The sequence below is a fragment of the Chrysemys picta genome, chromosome 9 (assembly GCF_011386835.1).
Source record: "Chrysemys picta bellii isolate R12L10 chromosome 9, ASM1138683v2, whole genome shotgun sequence".
In the NCBI taxonomy this organism is placed as follows: Eukaryota; Metazoa; Chordata; order Testudines; family Emydidae; genus Chrysemys; species Chrysemys picta.
This window is the reverse complement of record NC_088799.1, coordinates 78083366-78105009: the sequence shown is the minus strand read 5'-3', so window position 1 is coordinate 78105009 and position 21644 is coordinate 78083366. Positions and strand designations below refer to the sequence as shown.

The 21644-nt window shown below is 41.1% G+C and overlaps 2 protein-coding genes across 2 annotated transcripts; both read right to left on the bottom strand.

Annotated features, from left to right (window-relative positions):
- Window positions 1–430: 430 nt before the first annotated feature.
- Window positions 431–4876, bottom strand: LOC101943885 (uncharacterized). Its single transcript, XM_005284574.4, has 2 exons — window positions 4212–4876; window positions 431–2844 (listed from the first exon to the last, which is right to left on the bottom strand). Exon 2 carries the CDS (start codon window positions 2221–2223, stop codon window positions 1156–1158), a length of 1068 nt encoding a protein of 355 aa, XP_005284631.1. The 5' UTR covers window positions 2224–2844; window positions 4212–4876; the 3' UTR covers window positions 431–1155.
- Window positions 4877–7937: 3061 nt separating this feature from the next.
- Window positions 7938–21140, bottom strand: ITM2A (integral membrane protein 2A). Its single transcript, XM_005284561.4, has 6 exons — window positions 20868–21140; window positions 17302–17433; window positions 16820–17008; window positions 15084–15194; window positions 13203–13353; window positions 7938–9938 (listed from the first exon to the last, which is right to left on the bottom strand). Exons 1-6 carry the CDS (start codon window positions 20949–20951, stop codon window positions 9850–9852), a joined length of 756 nt encoding a protein of 251 aa, XP_005284618.1. The 5' UTR covers window positions 20952–21140; the 3' UTR covers window positions 7938–9849.
- Window positions 21141–21644: the final 504 nt, after the last annotated feature.

The window sequence follows — 21644 nt, the reverse complement described above, 5'->3', positions numbered from 1 at the left end:
ATTGGTACCTAAAACAGGGAGTCCCAAAAGCCAGCAAGATGACTGAGAAATCACCTAAGCTAGCCAGCAGGAAGTGCCTTAAGCCCACGCTTCAAAGAGTGTTAGACACCTATTGTCACTTGGGATGCCTAGCTGTCAATCCTCTCCTGGAGTTAGGAGCCTTATTCAAGGTCAGTCTTCTCAAGAAAATTGGGGTGCTGCCAGTACCTTATACCCAGTAGTTCGAACATTCACCCAGGAGGTAGGAGACCCAGCTTCAAATCCGTCCTCTGCCCAGTTCAGAGCAGGGACTTCAATCCAGGGATTTGGAGCAATCAAAATTTTGAATTGCTCCGCTCCAGCACCAATAGTGACTGCTCCAGCTCCGCTCTGACTCCGCTCTGCGCTCCGACTCAAATTAATTTTTAACTAAATAAAGTGCATACTGTAATTTTGAAAAAACATTTTTATTCAGACTTTTAAAACAATTTAAATGTCATCAACAATGATACAAACTAGAATCATTCATAATACATTCTGTAAAAAATTATTGCAGCAATCAAGTAGTCTTTCATAGCCAGCCGCAAATCATTTAAAATTAACTTTAAAGCCAAAAACAGTCACTCTACACTAGCTCGAGTTGTTGGCATGCTCGAAGCAATTCTACAGGCAGCCTGAATGTGGTGTAGGTAGCTGTGAATGGCCTCAAAAACAGACTTAACTTTTAGCCTACCAATAGACTCCATCGCATCACAATCTTCCCGAAAGTTTCTCTCGAATAATGCTTCATTACAATTATGAATCAAAGAAACTCGCCGGCATCTTTCTTGTTAATCCAATTCCTTTTCGAAGTCGTCATCTTCTGAAGAATTGATGCTTGAATTATCTCCATTTCCCCGTGATTGTTGAAGACGTCTCAGGGATAGACACTTGAACAAGTTCAGAGTGGAGACGGAAGTTTGAGAACAGCCTGCTATTTCTGAAGGATGTGAACTTTCCGAAACCGCAAATGCGATTATTGATGACTCCTTTTGTTGTATTTCATTTTCTTCAACCTCTTTTGCCGAGTTCAAACGTAGCAATAGATTTTGTTTTTCGAGTCATCGAGCAATATCAAGGAGCCCTTCCTTTGCCTTTGGTATTTCCCTTGAGGTAAGAAGAATCCAATGCCGTGGGTCAACAAACTCCAGCAAGGAAATGAATATTGTCAAAAAGTTTCTCTTCGTGTTTCTGCATGGAGGATAGAATTCCTTCTGCAATTTGTCCACCATTTTCTTGCAAGAATTTTGACAGTTTTCGCCATTCCTTCATTAAAACTCCCTGGGTTACATCGACAGGTTGAAGATTCACAGCTGTTTGGTTTGGCTTTGCCAAGAGGTCTCGCAGGTTCTTCACTTTGTCCCATTCAGCTTTTGTTAACTTGAATTCTCTTGTTCCAGCAGCAGCCACTTGTTCACAGTAAGATTGAAAAACGAGAAGCCGATCAATCATTGCAAATGTTGAACCCCAGCGAATCACAGTATCCAATGATCGAGTTACCCCATGTAGCTCAAGCAGGACAGTTTGAATACTTGGAGTTCGTAGTTTGACAACGTCTTGTCGAATTTTTGCCAGAAATTTCTTTGCATGTTCTTGGTTCAGTCCATCCCAGATTGCCAACTGAAGAGTGTGAATACCACACCTCATCAGTTGGACTTTTGAGTCGTCCTCAAGAAGCCATGTTGGAAGTATGAGGCTAGGGTCATTAACCCATTGTGCAGCAGCATCCATGTTGAGTTCAATTTCATCCATTCCTTTAGTTCCTTCATCAGGCAAAATAGCTTCAGTTCTGTCCACATCCCTGTTCTCAGAGGTAGAAATGGTTTCATTGTCCTCGCTGAAATTTTTGACGGCACACGTCATGTTTGCTGCATTGTCCACACAGATGCTCAGCACTTGCATTTCACTGATCCCAAATTTTTCTAAAATAGCTTTTACTTGACTTTTCATGTACGAAGAATTGTGACGCCCTTCAATGTCGATTATGTCCAAGGTTTTTACCACAGCTTTATCTTTTCCTTTTTCGTAGTACTGAGCATTGATTGCAAGAAAATTTCTGTTTCCACGGATTGCCGCATCTATTTTCAGGTAGCACAATTTTTGCTCCAAAGCTTTCTTGAGCTCTTTGCGACCAGACGCAGCGGTGCTGACAACTAAATGATGAACCACATCGTGTCCCGTTGAAACGCCAAGCTGCCGACCCATATCCCCTTGGAATTTTTTGGAATCCTTTGTTCTTTAGCCTGAAGGTAGTGAGAAGTGTTGAACTCAAGCAAACCATTTCCATCAGCCCTTCACGGAAAGTATTGGCATCCATGGTGACTGTAACCTTTGAGGACTTCAAATAGGAGTCAAGTTTTGTTTGCTCAATTGTGGGTTTCTTTTCAGATGAAGCTCCGCAAAAAATCTTTTCTCCAGGAGTTTTCAAAGAGCCAGATGAACGTCATTTAGCCGCATCAGCTTTCTGTTTTGCCTCATCTTCCTGGCCCTTTTTTGTAACCAGAGCCACATAGTTTTCAGGATGGTTACATTTTACATGCCACCAAAGGTTGAAATGTTTCATGGAACTTGCTTCATTTCTCTTGAAGCTACATGGTTTGAGCTCGCCATTCACTTCCTTTTCCACCTTGCACATTGCCGATTTCTTCTTTGCTTTTCCCAAAAGCCCAAATTTGGGCTTTTCAAATTCAAAAGTAAAGACGTCGTTGAGATCCTTTTCCGTAAATCGGCTATCAATCATGGGGGGCAGATTTGATTTTTTTGTTGAAGCTATGGCCAAATCTTCTTGTGCTGCTACCGCATCCAAATGTTTCTTGTTATGATCTTCTAAAAGCAATGAACAAAAGCATTACATTTTTTTTTATAATGTACCTGCTTGTGATATGTTAACCACTTAAGGTACTTCGAATTTATTTTGGATTTTCTGGACAAAAATGATCGCATTTTCTTTTTACACAAAATTATAATTAAAGTATATGTTAATATTTTAACATGTTTCTTTCAGTTTTAATGCAGTAAGAAGTATTTTTAATATACATAATTAATATACATTTTATTTATAAATTGCAAGTTAGTTTTTCTTATGAAATTTTGCAGTAAAAATATTCAAAATATTTCAAGTTTTTAATATCTCAAAAATGCTTTAATATAGATATATCAATGAAATTTGGTATGTATCATAGCGTTAGTATGTGCTATCGCTGTTCTACAACATTAACTGTTGGGAAGTAACGAGGCTACATGTTACAAGGTTGAAAAATAAAATTGTTTAAACCACAGGCATTGTGAACTGGCGGGATTGGGCCAATTTTATTTAATATTTTTTAAATCTTCGACTATTTAACAGATATGACCCTGGAATATGATTTAATGCTAAAACATGCATTAAAATGGTACTCTTATTTATTTTGTATAATTAACTGTTTCTAAGAAAACTGTTTAAAAATTTTAATCTGCTTAGATGCTTAGAATGATACAAACAATTTTACTTATTACTTATTTTTCAACTTTGGAACCATACATTTTAAACGTAATAATAAATAATCAAAAATTAACAACTTATTATGGAACATTATATTACCGCTCGTAGCCGGGGCAGTCAACAACAAGCCTTTCTTGAAATAAGAAATAAAAATGACTAACCACCAGTTCGGGACGCCTATGGTTTAAATAATTTTGGATAATATAATATGGTAGCACATACTAACGCTAAGACACAGACATAATTGCATTACTTTATATTAAAGCGTTTTTGAGATATTAATCACAAAATTAACTTTTCATCACCTCCTTGAAAGGACTGTAGCTCCCTTAGGAAGAATTTTAGGACACGTGTTCACAGAAACGTTTTTTCTTAAAATGACCTAAGGATTCACCCCCAAAGTTGTGTTGGACATTTTCCAATCACTCTGGATATTTCACAAAAATCACTCCTAATTTATGCAAAAATGTTTACTGTATATTTATATGCCTGCTGCATGCGACTTTTTCAGTCAATTTAAAATTACAAACAACGCTACCAAAAGACCGTTGAACAGATGACATATAAAATAAGTCCGCCAGAGTGATACGGGAGCATGTACAAATGAACAAATGTATCGGTAATGGGAGCCCATGTGAGAGCTTAAGTGGTTAATATTTCTTGCGATATCTTAATATATTAATAAACAAAAACATTATTTTTTGTAATATACCTGTTTGTGATATCTTATGTTGCGTCTTGTATCAAACTTTTCCGTAATCGCAGCACTCAGCGCATCTCATTGATCAACCCTTACAAAAGAAGTATCAACACATACTAATCTAACTAATCTACACAAGTACGTACTTGCCTAACCTTGGCACAAGGGTGGGAGCAGTCTGCGGTGTTGCCAGATGTCTGATAATTATCTGATTCTTTAATAAAACATCTCAAAAAAACTTTGTAATTTTGTATCTGTACATTAAATCTTGATTTCAGCCGAAGTGAGAATAACTGTGACATAGTACGTAAAGTGGTAAAGTAGATGTTAATACCAATTGTTATACAATCTGAAACTTTTTGGCACCTTTAGGACTTTCTTGCTAAATATCATTCCTTTTGGATTGGAAAAAAAAAAAAACCTGGAGCAGTCAAGATTTTCTGTGCTCCGGCTCCGCTCCAGCTCCAGGCAAAAACCTGCAGCTCCACTGCTCCGGGCTCCTCTCCAAAGCCCTGCTTCAATCCAGGTTTCCCACTACCCATTGGGTATAGTCTCTCTCTCTCTTTGGCCCAGTGACTATTTTAAGTATTTCTCACAAAGTGCAACAGGAGAGTGCTCTAACCCACTGGTTCTCAAACAAGGGCCGCTGCTTGTTCAGGAAAAGCCCCTAGCGGGCCGGGCCGGTTTGTTTACCTGCCGCGTCTGCAGGTTTGGCCGATCGCAGCTCCCAGTGGCTGTAGTTAGCCGCTCCAGGCCAATGGGAGCTGCAGGAAGCAACGCGGGCTGAGGGATGTACTGGCCGTCACTTCCCGCAGCCCCCATTGGCCTGGAGCGGCAAACTGCAGCCACGGGGAGCTGCAATCAGCCAAACCTGCAGACGTGGCAGGTAAACAAACTGGCCCAGCCCGCCAGGGGCTTTCCCTGAACAAGCAGCAGCCCTAGTTTGAGAACCACTGCTCTAACCGCTTGAGTGGTTGGTAATAAGGATGCCACCTGCCCTCCTGTCTTTTTTGGGGGGAGGGGTCAAGGTGGGCTCTGAGTACACCTACCAGATCAGGCTCCACAGGGGAGGTTAGGGGGAATTCACAAACTAGGCATTCCTCCTAGGTGGCTTTGTACCTGCCCACCACCAGAAACTGAAGTGCCTAGGGGATTTTACCAATGGAAAATTAGAGGCTTAAGGTGCCTACAGGTTTAGCTAGCAGCTGAGTAGTGGTTTTTGTGAATGGCAGTGGCTTGATGCTGAATTGAGGCATCTCAAGGCCCAGTTAGGCATTAAATTCCCTTTGTGAATCTAGGCCTTCGAGGCTGATCCTCCCATTCTTATGCCTGTCAATTAATACAAAATGGGCAAGAGTTGTCAAACATTAGGATAAGCTCCAGCCTCATTTTGAAGTGTACAGCTGAAATGTCAATTAATCCTGCAAAACAAAAAAGGGTTCGATAGTCCTCTACAGCCAAGTTTCTGGATTATCAGCACCATCCGCTGCACTGCATGTGCTGCAAGCTGACAGCCCAAAACAAAGCAAAGAAGTCTGCCTAGATCTGTAGATAGCTCCATTTGAAGCGTGAGGAAGCTTTAGCTGCCTGGGTATTTTGAGACACTCATCTGTTGTATTATTCTTGCAGTGCATTCTAGGTTAGGTGACAAGTCTAATGGATTCAGTGCTAGCATTGTACAACAGCTGTGGGTTTCAGTGTTGCTTAAAGCCAAGTTGGAAAAATGTGGGTTATTGGAAATGTACTTAGAAATGTAGAGTAGTAGATTGCTGTTTTGCCAAGATCTTGATCAGAGAGCAAGATGAGACTTAAGTGCTGCATAACCACTTGACTGGTATTAAACATTCTAAGTCCTTCCACACAAGCATGTCAAAACAAATTAAACAATCCAGCCTCTGAGGTATTAGCCCCCCACCTCCTTACTCATGAGGAAAAAAATCAAAGGGAGAGATGGAGTGACTTCCCTTAACAAGTCTGGGCTAGGGACAAAATAGAATCCCCTTCTTTTGACTCTATCCTACAAAGTCAGACTTCTTCCCCACTTCAGCAAAGTACAAGCTTGAAGGATGAGCATGACCTTCTCTCTCTATTCAAAGCACTTTGAAGCATGTGCTTAAAACTTAGCATGCTTCCTTCTGTGCTTTACTGAATATTAGAGCCTGCAGAAGAGAGCTGTGAGTCTGTAGCATAGCCTCTGCTTACAGAGACAGTGATACATACACCTCAGCTCTGGGAGTGTAAATTTGGGCAAAGTCACAATACCCCTTTTCACCACCCCCTGTGATAGGACCATTATCACTAGCTCCATGGAACCTGATGGGTAAGTCTGCACAACTCATAGCCTGTCCCTGCAGAAAGTTATCCCCCCTCCTCCCCAGTATCAGTTTATCCCATTGCTTAAGCAGCAGTTAAATTCTGCTGATATATGGCTGCAACATGCATTTAAAAAAAAACAAAAAAAAAAAAAACGCGCGTTCTGGAACCACCAATTGCTTCCCAGCTCTTCTGACAGAACACCCATTTACCTAGAATCATTTCCTGAATCACAGTTCTGTCTGGAGAATGGTAACCATTTTGTTTTCCAAACAAAGTGAAATGTAAGTGTTATAGATGTGTGCTACATTAACTTGTGTTGGTAAATTTTTTTCTAAAGAAGTCAACACCAGGATTGAGTGACAGGGACAGTAACTGCTTACAAAGCCACTATAAAGTGGCTCTTACCTATTTCGGTATAGCAGAGTGTCATACATTGTGGCACATGTAACCTCATGTATAGTTTTGGGTTTTCTTAAACTTGTGGTAAAAGTTCAGGGATGTCATGCTGATCCTCATGCTCAAGTGCTAGCAAAATTTTCTATTTGCAATATAAAAATGAAATTCTGCAATAACAGTTAAGTGAGCTTTTTATTTTAGACACTTCAGTGCGTGCGCACACACACCTCAATTCAAAGTGAAGCCACAAAGTCTACATGATTATCATCAGTACTCATTTACAGTGCTGTTAATTTCAGTAATATCTGCATTGTCTGGTTGGGGAGCGTGGAAGTTAATTACTGAATATTACTTTGTATGTCTCAATGTACCCACCAAAAATAAAAAAACAGGAGTACTTGTGGCACCTTAGAGACTAACAAATTTATTAGAGCATAAGCTTTCGTGGGCTACAGCCCACTTCCACGGATGCATCCCACGAAAGCTTATGCTCTAATAAACTTGTTAGTCTCTAAGGTGCCACAAGTACTCCTGTTCTTTTTGCGGATACAGGCGAACACGGCTGCTACTCTGAAAAAAAATCAAAGTTATCTTTATTAATCCTGCTCTCAAAGAGCCTCGTGGAAGGATTTTTATGGTTTTAGTTGCACTGGAGCTGTCAACTTATAGCTCACAGTCCAAAAAGTTTTCTTCACTACTGAATTGCAGGACACTCACAAAAAACACAACGTGAAGCCCTCTTCCCCTGCATCCTCCAAAAACAAAACAAAAACTAGCACCTTTAAGGGAAAAAACAATTGGTAAAGAGCTGGAAACTTCCACACTGAGTTTAGGTACCCACTAGTACATTAGAGGAACAAGAATGATCAGGCAGATAAAGGAGCGTTTCCTTCATAAGGCTGCATCCATATTTACCATTTTTTTAGAAATATGCTACGACAGTACACTAAATCCACACACACCCTCCCCATTCGTTATGGCATACCCAGCCACCATTTTAAGTGTCAATTAAGACCAACACCATAGTTCTAGAGAAACATTTATTATAAGGTTGCAGGAATAATGCCAATATAAAGTCCCTTATTAAAACAGACTCAAGTTTTGAATCTGCAGCACTCTAACAACTCTTTACCAACTTTATACTGCAGTTCTCCACAAGGAACAATACTCTGGCTGCAGTAATAATGCTACTTGCTCATAAAAAGTTCTGATCTAAAAAGTTTGTTGTACAGGCCAAAGTTGTTAAATTTACAGCTACAGTCACATCCACAAGTGGGCCATATCAAGAGAGGTTTAATGAAACAAGCAGTTACAAGATAAACCAATTTATAACCAAAATACTGACACAAACTTTAGAGATTAAACAGCAACTAAATCTATGACAACTAAATACCACAAAAATGAAATAAAGTATAAAGAATTTAAATGTAAACTTAGGGAAGGTTCCAAATATACATACAAGTTCAATACAGTAATTGCACAAAATGAAAAAAGCAATGTTAGAGGTTTATAATCACTGAGGTTAGATTTTACATGCTTCACACCTGGAAGTTAAAACAAAACCTTTAACGATAAATGTTGAAAGGTTGGTTTTTTGTTTTTGTTTTTCAAACCAGAAAACTGAGTGCAGAGCAATTCTACAGAACTACACTAAAGGTGCAAACCACAGATTATTAATGCATTAAAGTTAATCATTCTGTGAAAAAAACCAAAAGGTGTATAAGAATTGATTCCGGCTACTCTTGAGGGCATTCTGGGCCAAAAAATTAAAAATAAAACAAAACTGCGCACATCTTAAAATTCTGCAAATTTAGTCAAATAAATGTGGAGGCTCCAGAATGGCATTGGGGAGCACAGGGCACTGGCTGCACAGAGGTGGGCGATCACTGTGCAGCTTCCCCCTCCTGGGGCACACATTCAGTGATGAGGCTGCAACCAACCCTGACACAGCGCAAGGACAGGGCCTGCTCGAGAAACACCCCAGAGCCCTGCCCCTCCATGCACCAGGTGCGGGCGGGCAGGCTCAGCAAGGCAGCATCCAAGCGTGGATGGAATCCAGCTGTGGGTTCAGAGGGTTCTGTGTGGGGCAATCTAAGTGCCGGCAGCTCAGCGGGGGATCCAAGTGCGGGGGGGGTAGAGATCTGGGTGTGAGGGGCCCTGAATGCACAGGGATGTATGGATGGGGAAGCAACTCCCTGTACAGTGATCCCTGCAGCTGAGGAGTGATGGGTTCAGGAAGTGTGTGTGGGGGGGGGAAGAGTTTGTATAGCTTCCTACAGCCAGGGGAGAAATCTGGGAGTGGGTCTGATCCAGCCCCAGATGCCGTGCAAGGGAAGAGGAAGTCCAATCCTCCCCAGCCCAGCCAGGACTAGCAGCTGAGCCTGGCGCAGGGTAGGAGCCATCAGCTGTGTCTTCCCCAGTCCTGCCTCACAGTGATTTACCTCTCTGCCGGCTGTCCTGAATTTACTGCTGAGGAGGGTCGCATGACCACTTTTGTGGCTTCCCTTTGTTTCCCCGTCAAAAAGTCATTTTTCTGCGGGGAAACACAGAAATCTGCAGGGACATAAATTCTATGCATGCACAGTGGTATAGAATTCCCCCAGGAGTAATTCTGACCAAGGAATCAATTAACGTATTTTTTTTTTCCTGCCTTTCCCAGAAAAATTCTAAGTCAGACACATTCAATGGATAAGTTGATAACACATTTCTTCTAAAGGTCTCAAATTTCAGTTTTACATAAGACAACTAAAAATATTCTGTTATACCAAGGATCAAAGAAAGCTGAAATGGTGATTTTGTGTTTTGTAATACAAGCAATACACAGGAGATGCATAATAAGGCTTTTGATTATCACTGCACATTTTAATTTAGAAGTCAAACTGTAAAGCTCAGACTTTTTAATGAAGATGTGAAATAGTCACTTTCCATCCAGTGTCTTTCACTGTTGACAGATCTTTGTTTCAACCACAAAAGAATTTTCAAAGTGTCTGATTGTATGACAGTTCTCAGCTGAGCGCTTCTGGAGACCTGGGTGGAAGAAAAAAGTAAATTAGCAAGCTACAAGATTGTGTTCTTTACAGATAGCTAGAAGTATTTCTTAGGAGATAGCAGTTTATGACTAGCTTGGTCTGGCAATATACAATTAAGTACTCAATAGTAGGGCAAGGTCATTCAGTTAGTTGTCACCATGGTTGTACACAAGCTTGTTTCTATTGATTAAATATAAAAAGCCCACTATTCTCAGAGCTGTGTTGACATTATACTAGGGCTAAACAAACAGGTGTTAAATACCTCTTATGAATAAATGTATATTTCCTTCTGTTTCTAGTACCCTTTTAGCCCTTCAAACTGTAAGCTGCTGTCTCTAAACTAATTAAGGTCATGCCATAAGCCCTTCTACTAAACCATAGCCCTTCATAACTCTTGCAAGCTCCTGAGAAAAATTCTCCCTTTGGTTCCTCTTTCCCCTCCAGGGTTCAGAAAACTGAAGTGGCTGCAGAGAGGGTGTTGCGGAACGCAATCCTTTTTTGTTCAGCCAGATACACTTACACCAAAACATTGCAGAGATTACTCCTCTGGGGCCCAATCCTGGTCCCAGAGAAAAAAATAGCAAAACTTCCACTCACTGATAGGAATATGATCGTGCCCTTGATTGCCTCTCTTAACAATGGATAAAATACATTGAAAACTTGACAGAGCACTATCAGTACATGTCAGCAGCAGACCCCTACCGTAGCAAAATTGATTCTCCCACGTGGTTTTAATGAAAAAAGATTAGACAGAAGGACAAGAGAAACACGGCAATACTGTAATCAAAGCAATAGTTGATCAAATTCAGTCTCCCTAGTGGAGTGCTCTCAGTGATGTCAGATACCTCATGAAAGCTAAGAAGCTGACTATGAGGAACAGTTTTGTTTGGATAGTTTAACAGAACACGAGTTTCCAATGAAAGTCTCCTCCAGAGTACTAGCTGCTAACAGTCTGCTTATACTTTTATGATAAACTGACAAGAAAGTTGGCCTTCGCTTTGAATTTTAGCTTATTTTAAAATAGCTTTTATAGAAAGTTTATAAAAAGTCAGTGGGAAGTTTGTAACTGGGTATAAAACTACTCTGTATACGGAGTCTCAGTTAAAAATTTACTAGAACAACAAAAACAAGCCACACACTACTGTCCTTCCTCCTCTGTTCCCCAAGCCCAAAGAACTTCCTGGGAAAACAACATGGTTTGAAGTGTCAACAAATGAGTGGCAAAAAAATCCAGGACATGAACTCCAAGAGTCAAGGACCTCTAACTAAAGGCACCGTGTCTTCAATCCCCAATCTCAGGCCTGGAAATCATTTGGGAAGTAACAGTTGAATGGAAGGTCTACTAAGTACATGATTCTTGTCTCTTCTCATTATTTCCTCTTCTCTTCCCCCAAAAGAAGTGTTTGCAAAATGAGAATATACCATTTGATTTTCATCAGTTTTAGTGTCCCTGGTTATATAGAGTATGGAAGCATTTACTGCATATCAACAACAAGACATTATCTTTTAGACTAGGATTTTCTATGGAGAGTTTTAGACCCAAGCAATTCTCTAAAAATTGTAAGGGCAAACCAGCTTAATTACAGCAACATACTGTACCGCAGTAAAGTGGTTTTACTTATTTCCTGGAAAAGATTTACATGCAAGCAACTCATGTAAATGGCAGATTTGAACTCCTGAAGTCAATGCTAATGCATTAGCATGGCATGTCAGCAACACTAATGGAGGATTAATACGCTAGAGCAAAAGAAAACTGATTATCTCGTATTTAGGCAAGTGCAGTCCACTACGCAAAGTCTTCAGTGCATCGACCACTCACTGGGACAGAGCATCCATCTGAACTAAAAAAGTGTGTGCCTACCAAGGGCGTTAAAATTAACATCCTCCCCTGCACGTTTGTAAGCTTCTCAGGGGGACTGAGAGATTCCCATTTCTGCATATAAAGCTTTCCTACTGCTGTCAGCAGAACAGAAGCAGAAACAAAACAACTGATCCTTCAAAGTTTTATTCTGCCAATAGCAACAATATCAAAGGAACACACAAAATCCCGGTGGATTTGGAGCAGGAAGAAGACAAAGATAAATGTTGAGACAAGGTGGAGTTGTACCAGTTACCCAACAGCAGCACATATTAGTAGGTTCCCTTGCTCCCTGGCCAGCCCAGGGATTGGTCCTACTCTGAGCAGGGGGTTGGACTAGATGACCTCCTGAGGTCCCTTCCTACCCTGATATTCTATGCTTCTATGAGAAGCACCTGCAAATTTAAGATACAAAGAGCGGCACCAACAGGCTGTGAAGGAATACCCTTTCAGATCACTTCAGACAGGAGGATCACTTTAAAATGGAGTAGGGAAAAAGAATCTCACACAGAGGAAGGGAAAATTGGACAAGTTCATTGTTTGGCAAACAACTTCCTCTAACCAACCCCCTACATATTAGGATGCAAAGGTTTAATTTCTAGAAGGGACTGACATAACTATACTGTGAACTACATAAAGTAATTCTAGTATTAAAAAACCCCTCGAGTGCTTTAAAGAGCTGTGATGACCAGAAAGCTCCCAGTATCATTAGGGCTTTGGTGGCATATTTGTGTATTCAGACCCACTTCAAACACTTAGATACCAAATTCATTCCTGAATAGATGGCAGTGCTCTAGTTTGGTTGCAATTGAATCTTGCATCAAAATGTTCAAGATTTAAAGCATGCAAGTCAATTGGTATCACATGCAGATCTAAGCATCTTTATTTCAGATTTCCTTTTAAGATTCCCTCGAAGTATTCATTACTTGTGACAACAAGCATCTAAAATAGTTACATTCTGACAAATTGTACAATCTAACAAAAGAGAAATCCCCTATTATCTGAAGGCCAATTATCCAAACATTAGACTGTTAAATTTGGATGTCCCTCCCACCCCTGCAAACAAGCCTGATACACAAGCTAGTTTCTCAAATTCCAAATACTCTATCACCTCAGGACCTCTGACTAGAACAAAAGAGTGAAAGTGAACTCATGTTCAGGTTGGTGTTTTGGGCATATCAATGAGGGTTTTGTAACCTGTAATAGACCATGTCTCATTGGAGGAGAAAATCTTCAGACTCAAACTCTAAAGGGGAACAAAACTATATTAAAATAAAAATGTAGGTAAACGTAGCAATAGCCTGTTTAGTGGGGCATTAACACCTACCTGTTTCTGGAGTGAAGTTTTTACGTTTCCCCTCTCTATTGAGTTAGTATATTTCCTATACTGTAGGAAACACTCACCTGCTCTCTGATCTCTGCGCTGCAGTCTGAAGGTCTCTTTTCCTACACAAAGCTGGTAAATGAAGATGCCCAAATCAGACACATTATCTATCTCTTCTGTTACCACCATTTCTTCACGAACTAGATAAGTCTGAGGCAAGTAAGAACCAGTCTAAAAAAAAAAAAGGAGTTAAATTCCTTCATTAATGTTCTGTTAAGAAATGTACTAATCTTCTGGATGGTCACATAACAAAGAATAAATAATTTTGACCACCACTGGATTTGAGTGTTAATTCTGTTCATTGGATTGTTAAACAAAAACAGGATTCATTTTTAACATTACCTACCCATCACTGAGGGTCACATTCAAATTGTTAATTTCTTGATGTGCTTGGGTTGTGAGAGTGGGTCTAGCTTCTAACTATAACTTTCCTAATATTAGTACCCCAACTAGCTTGAATTAAGTCTGACAGTCTAAGCAAATTGTTCGACCTCCCACCATTATTCAAAAGTGGTATTTCTGTATTTTCCTTATTTGAGGCAAACTATCTCCAAATACCATGAATACACAAAAGAGTGCAGCTACTGCTTCCAAATATATTAATGACATGACATATAACTTCTCTGTAGACGCAGCAGCTTCACATCCCCACTACAGCATATAGTATCATAAGGAAAAGTACACCTCTACCCAGATATAACGCAACCCGATATAACACAAATTCGGATACAGCGCGGTAAAGCAGTGCTCCGGCGGATCAAAGCAAGTTCAATATAACGCGGTAAGATTTTTTGGCTCCCGAGGACAGCGTTATATTGGGGTAGAGGTGTAGTAATGATCATGACCAGAAGAGCAGTGCGCAACATGCTAAAACATGATCCTCTTCCTTCAGTCCAGCTATTAGACACTATCATGCCTGCTCCTTTTCAAAACGCACGTATACTACACAGGAAAGGATTATAAAGTCTGCTTCCATGGAGATATGGACACTTCCTAGCAAGTTATTACTGTTTCCAACACAAGTAACTAAACCTAGAAACCAGCAGCCTTTAAAGTTTGTCTCTCTGGTCAGAGGCGATAACTACAGTCTATTGATTTCAATGCTTTGTCATGACACATTGTTTTTCTTTAGTTTGCAGAGAGCCTGAATAATATTAGAAGTTTTAAATAGTTTCAAAAGGCCATCTGATTTTCTTGGTTTTGGGTGAAAAAAAAAACAACAACCTAGAATTTAAGATCAAGTCAAGTAATTTAATAGCGGTTTCCTGTGTGGGTTAAAAATGTTTATTTAAAAAAAATAAAGTTTAGGTTATTTGAAAGTTTAATGTCTTCATGAAGGTGAAAAATTATTATATTGCTGTATTTAACAAGCTGATGTGTGGCTCAAATTGCAGAAGTCTACACTGGCTTTGAAAAAATATCTACATAAAAACACAGCCAGGGAAAGTTCACCCCGTTTTAAAATCTCATTTGGAGGCAGAAATCAGGTTTTTCTTACTTTAACTCTAAAAAAGCAGAGTCCCTTGAAAGCATCAATTTGTTTCAGAATTTAACAGTTACCACGCAACTGGTTTTGAGTTTGTATCATGAAATAAACTCACAACTGCACTTCAGTGAATGATTTGAGGTCAACAATTGGAAGAGCAAGTGAATTCAGTTCTTTTGTGAAAGTTTCTATTTAGCCAACACAAACCATTCTAGTAACTTCCAATTTCAGACCTGTTTTCCAAATTCTGCTGCACGTTTCTCCATAGTGGCCAGAGCTGATGTTACTTGCAAGTTCTTAGCTTTCTTAAAGCTAGATATTTAGTATCTGAGAGCAGTTACCCTGAAAACTCAAGTTCTTTATCCATTCACTCCTTTAGCTATACTATTCGAAGTAGTGAAGAAGTTGTACATACCGCCAGTTTTGCGAACAGGTCCATCAGATTCCTTGGTGGCATAACAATGGATGTGTTCAGAGGGATCACATAGCAATTACCCAGTTGTAAGTCAAGATAAGCAGTCAGAAGCTATTATGGAAAGAAGTTTAACAGCTGTTCTCAATAAATCAAGTGCTATCTTAATTTATGATGATTACAACTGACTGTTAGATTCTGTGAAACACAAAACTCATTAAGTATCTAGCAGGCCAAGATCAGTGCATATTAAAAACATCAAAACAGAATTAGTATTTTTTAGACCAAGCAGTGATGGAACTAAAAATAAGTTTATTGTTGGTAATTTCAAAAAATGAAAAAGGATACAGCTCTACCTTGCATAAGAGAACCTCCTAACTCAAAGTGAAAGACAGACCACGGGAGTATAAGCCTTAATACTTTAAAAGAGTCTTCCTACTAGGAAGGAGCATCTTATGACAGTTAATATCAGGGAGAGGACTTGGGATATTGAAGATGTTTTCTTGTAATTATAGGAGCCTAATTAAAATATGGCTCTAGTCAGAAATAGTACATCCATGTTCTGGCTTAGTTTTCTGGAACGTACCCTTATTTGTCACTTTCCAGTTACATTATAATGCCTTTAGCTATAAGATACAGAACCCTCATGGGGCAGTGTAGTTATTAATAAATAGCTAGACTAGAGTATTTGTATGAACTATAATTTAGCATAATACTTTGCAGAACCTCACTAAAGTTACCATAAGCTGCCTAGTCTCTTCAACTGATGGCAAGATACTGACCCCCCCCCCCAATCTATCTTTAACAACTGTAGGTGCCAACGCTAAGTACTCAAAGCAATTTCTGTTTATAGAAGTGATACATTTATACATAAACAATAGTGAGAGTTTCAGTACTGGTTAGAAGAGAAAAAAAATGTATTAAGTCTTTAGAAAGTAGTAATTCCTTAGGCATTTCAGCATGATTTTTTTGCTCTCATTAAAAGGTTCAACAACAGTCCAGGTAGACTTCACTACACAGAAACCCCAGTTGTAGCCTTTTTCAGTCTCTCCCTTGACATATGACCATGAAAGACTCCCTCAAATCCAGAGAGAAGTGGCAAACTGTCTCATGTTATCAGAAAACCCATTCTTGGAAAAAGTGTTTGGCTTGAAAGCACTGTATTGGCCTGCTAAACCTAGTAGGTCATGAAAATCTTTAAAACACCCACATCATGCTGATTATCCTTCTCCTTCCCTCCCCAACCCCAACATGATTTTAGCAGCCAAAAGCTGCTAACTTCATGGGATTAAAGAGGGGGAGAGATTTTACTCTCCTGTCCCAATTCAGGTTCAAAACTCTCCTTTCCCCAGTTCAAATTGCACAATTCATTCCCAGGAGTTACAAAATCTATCATGGGCAACATTGTCAAATCACACAGCAACTGACAGATCCATTCTGTTAAATGAACCTGTTTCATTTACTTTATGGTTGAAAAGACTTCCAGTTTTAAGAGAGAGCAGTGTAGCTAGAGTTTACATCTAGACTAGTAAACTTTGTTAACACCAAGGGACAGATTATCAACAGACATTTCATTACTAGAAGTGTGAGATGCAGAATTGTTGGTGCCACACTGAAAGGATAGAGTCTCAAAAACAAAGTCACATAAAGCTGACATTTAAAGCTATCATCCAGAGGACACATCAGTAGTAAAAGCCATCCGTTTTCTAAAAGCATTAAAATGCCCGTTTTAAACTCACCCTGTCAAAATCATGAACAATAGCTGCTGGGTCACTATCCGAGAACTTCGGAACTGGAACATCAATGATTGCTATGTTATCATCTTCCCGAATATCAGCTTCTTCTGCAATGGGCAGGAAGTACGGTTCTAGAGCACGATCCTGATTTTCATTTTCAAAGTAACACATTTCCCCACGGTACACCTTATGCTAAAAATAAAAAGTCAGCTCTGTTATTTTTTGGTGTTGATTTTATTTTTAAATTTTAATCTAACACTAAATCATAAATTTAGTGTAGTTCTTTTCTACCCAAGCTTCAAGTGTCAAGGCCTGTCACCCATTTCAGTTATTAAGCCTGAATTTTTATCAATACCATGACAGAAATCCTGTAATAAACGTACTGTTTACAATTAGTTAATATTTTGATTTTTGGGTTGTCAAAATATGAAAGTTAACAAAACCAAACATTTATTCTGAACAAAACAAATAAATATTCACATTACCTTAGGCATGAAGTACTTGTAGATGCAGGCTCCACCAACCACAACCCCTGCTAAGATGAATGCAAGACCCAAAAGGGTCAATAAACATCTTCCAGATGAATTTTCATTTCCATGTGTTGCAATTTCTGGATCCTTTATAGAAAAAGGAATGAGAGATTTGACACAATTTAGTTGCCTGGAATCTACAGTCATCGTTATTCTGCTACCTGTTTAAGTGCTCAAGCTTGACTTGTGATCCACATGGGGTGTCACTATGGGCATGGCTACACTTGCAGAGATGTCTCTTGGGAAAAAGAAGCTGTATCTGAGAAAGGTTTTTCTGATATGATGCCATGGCAACTTAAGACCAACCTTTTAAAAAAAACACGTGCAATGAAAGTGTTTAGTGTAAAAATATAGCCAATAGCAGAAATTTAAAAAATCCTTTGGAATTCCAGAATTGGGCAAAAATGGCACGTCCTCTGAAGTTAAACTATTCCACTTCAGAATATTCAAAATAAATAATTGCTCACAGTAGACTCAAAGTGGGGGGGGGGGGGGGAAAGGAGGGGGGGAGGAAACAAAAAAAAAGTCCATTAACCTTAAGAGTAGCCATTTTCTAACTCAATTTGAAAAATATGCCAAAGTTCATTGTTATGTCTTACATTCAAGATACAGCAGATTTAATGAGCTTGAGGCCACCTCTCAACTGTCTATTTAGCAGGTGTATAACTAACTACCCTTCTTCAAATATCTTAACTGAAGAAACTCCAGCAAGTTTCAAAAACTTTTAAAGCAGCAAACAAGATCATTTTTATTTCATCAAAGCTTTTTTAAAGCTTGTTTTTTTTGTTTAATACAATGACCTCCTTAGTAAGTTATTCCTGACAGGAGAGAGTGCATCAAAGCAAAGCCCACCAGATGCTATGTAAATATCTCAGTGTCATCCTATTACCCCCAGTCCCATGCCAGTTTTTGTGGTTTTACAATAACCTTTTCCAATTCTTTAAGTGATCTTCTCCCTCTGTTGCTGTGTAAAAGGCCCATACAACCAGGAGGTGGGCACTATACACAGTGTTGCCAAATGCACAACAAATGGGGAAAATATTTTTATTCAGAGAAGTAACAGTAGATGTTACTTCTAAGAAATGGAAGCAAACGTCTCAGATAAGTGTTATCTTAAACTGTGTGTCCCTTAGCTATGTTTGCCAACTGCACACACACCCAACAGCATATGCTGAGCAAATGGAGCATCAAAACATCAAAAAACATCTATAGGTTGGATTTCCCATGACAGGTTAGTGCAGGAAGAGATTACTATTGACTTAGATTCCAAGTTCTTTGGGATACGGACCATCTATTGTTTTTGCCTAGTGCTTAGCACAGTGGGACCCTAATTCATGATTAGGACCCCTAGGCACTACTGGAATACAAATAAATAAGCACATTAAAAGGGCCTTTTGTAAGAATATTACTGAATTCCTTTTTTAAAAAGGGATATCCATGTTTTGCTGAGCGCAAACTTGAAAATTCACATACGGAAGAAACTAGCTCTTAAGTAATCAGTTTTAACACAATTCTGTCCATGTCAGATGCTGGTTTATTGGACATTCTGCTTGCATACTACTGGTGTAACAAGTAATGCTTCAGCAAAATGGCCACTAGGTTGAAAAAGATCATTTAAAAATTATTACATTTTATATGTAGTGAGAATTTGTTTCATCATACGGACATTTAGATAGTGGCACAAAATAAAACATCTTTTAAAGAAAGCTTAAATTTATTGAGGTCAGTTTAATTTTGTACCTACCTATCTTGATCATGATACTGTACTGATACTATTCATATATACCATTAAATAGTTCCCCATCCTTTCACGTGATTACTTAACTCACATGTTAATACTACTGAATACTGTGGTTCTAATTGTTAAGGTACCCTAAGCAATCTAGATGGGTGCTTATTTCAATTTATAATACTACAAAAACAAAAAACAAAAAAACAATTATGTTGGTTTGTGCTGACTATACACAAGTCATGAGACATTTGCTGTTTGCTTATTTATCTTAGAAAGAGATTCTGTGTGTGAACTCTGACATCTGAGTTAAAATGTTTTCTGTACAAGTATTTTCTGGTGTTCTCTTAAAATGTGTTGTTTCAGCAAACATTTGTGCCAGCAAACTTGTTTGCTTTCTACTATTATAGCAAATGCAAAAAGGAAATGAACATAAATAAAAGTGAATTCTGTTTGGCTAAGTGGATTTGCATGGTATTCACGCACCTCTAAGACCATCTGCTACATTACCCCGGAATTGGAGTGAGGAGTTTATCTATAGATGTATGTAGTTTAGTTTGATAGAATATTTTGAAAGGCAGAATACAGTCAACACGAAGTAGGTCAGATCACAAGCTATAACCCCTATACAGTTTACAACAATTCCATCTTTCCTAATAATTGGCAACAATGCTTGCATAATAGCAGTGGCAGTTGCATATTCAGGCAGAACCAATTTTGAGTGACAAAAAGGCTTTGACCAGCAACATGATTTAGGTAAAATATACAAAACTGCTTGAGCTAGCTGGCTCAGTCCTCCCAGAATACTTACTTTGCTAACTTCACTATCAATGCTTATGCAAGAGTGCCACGTTTAAAACAGAGATTAGAGTTTGAAAACAACACTCCGGTCAGCTCGTTAATTACAGTGTAATCATTCCCCAGCAGGAGAACACACTGTTTACTGGGAGCGTGGAGAGGTTTTAAAGCTAACTTCGGGGCTGGCAGAGGACGGAAGAGGATGTACTCCTAGATGTTGAGGAGTCATGGCTCAAGACGGGTGGCACAGAGGATAAAGCAGGACATGGGCGATTGCATTTCCATAGAAGTCACCCCCCGCCCCCGTTAGCTCCCCAGCCCGGAGCTGGGGCGCTCGCTGCGCAGCAGGGCTTTCATTGGTTAAGCGGAGCTCGCCGCACACTGGCTAGCTCGGGTCCCTGCGGGGGGGCCAGCAATCTGTGACGCCATCCAAACAGAAAGTGGGTTAAAGGAGGGGAAATGGCTGTGGGGAGGCCAGAGCGGAGAGGCCCTGCACTCCCCGGCCGGCCTCCATTAGAGACAGGAACAATAACACTGCCCCACCCGACACACACAAAATGGATCCCTCCCTTCCTCCTTTTCGCTCCCCGTCCGCTTCCCCGAGCGGGCGCAAGAGCGGCCCGGGCAGGACAAGGGCACCGCAGAAACCAGCGCCCCGCTCCGCGGCGGCAGCTCACCGGGCAAGCCACTGAGCCCCGGCCCCGCTGTGGGCCTGGGGGGAAGGTGACCAGGCACCTCCCCCGTGTAGGGACTGAAAGAGGCCCCTCTTCCCCCTAGCGCGGCAGGGGCGATGACCCCCTCACCCGGCAGGGGGAGTCGAGAGGGAGCCCCCGCCCTAGGGGGCGCCCTCAACCTCCGCCATTTTAGCCCCTAGCTGGGGGCGCTATATCCGCCCCCAGCCAGCAGACGTTATGAGAAGATGGCGGCGGCCCGGTACCCCTCGTCGCTCCCCGGCAACGGAGGGGGCTCGCTCCCCGCAGAGCCCGTCCCGCACCTTGTCAGCCACCAGTGCCTCGGCTGCATCCTTCTTGGGCTCGTCCTTCTGGGCGAAGGGAGAACTGAAGGCGATTTTCACCATGGTGCTGCCTGCTCCGAGCTGCGCAGCGTCCGATCGCAAATCACCCTGCCCCTGCCGAGCTGCTGACTAGAGCCCGCCCCGGCCAGGGGGAGGAGCCGGCGCGTGCGCGCGCGCGCCCCGTCGCTATACTCCGTGCGCGCGCGGGCGGCCCGGCGCGTCCAGTGAGTCAAACCGCGAGCTCGTAGCACTGAGGCGAGCCGAGCAGGGGGCGCCCCCTGCAGGCCGGGCGCGTCACAATACTGCCGCCTGCCGGGCCGGGCCGTGCCGTGCCGTGCCCTGAGGCTACCTTGGGAGGCCGAGCGGGAGTAGCCCCGGCTGCCTCATGGGCTCCAGACTCCACAGTCCAGTTAAAACAGCGCCAACCCCCCGCGTCCTGCCCGGGCTGCTGACACCGGCGGGGCTACCCCAGCGCGGGCTGTCAGACACCCACCTGTTTGGCTCAGTTATGCGGCGGGGTTCCGCTTGTTTGCACGTCTCAGGCTGGACAGGCCCAGGACACTGTCAGCTGCTGCTCTCAACCAGGGCCTAGGCGCTGCCCTGCCACCTTCCTCTTTGGGGAAGGGGATCCCCCTTGGGGAAGGCCTTTGGGCCCTAAGAATGACAGCCCCACACGGCCACCCCCTTTGCCCCTGTGCGCTGCCAGCCCCACCCCCAGGAGAGGAAATTAATAACAAAGAAAACCTTGCTCCAAGC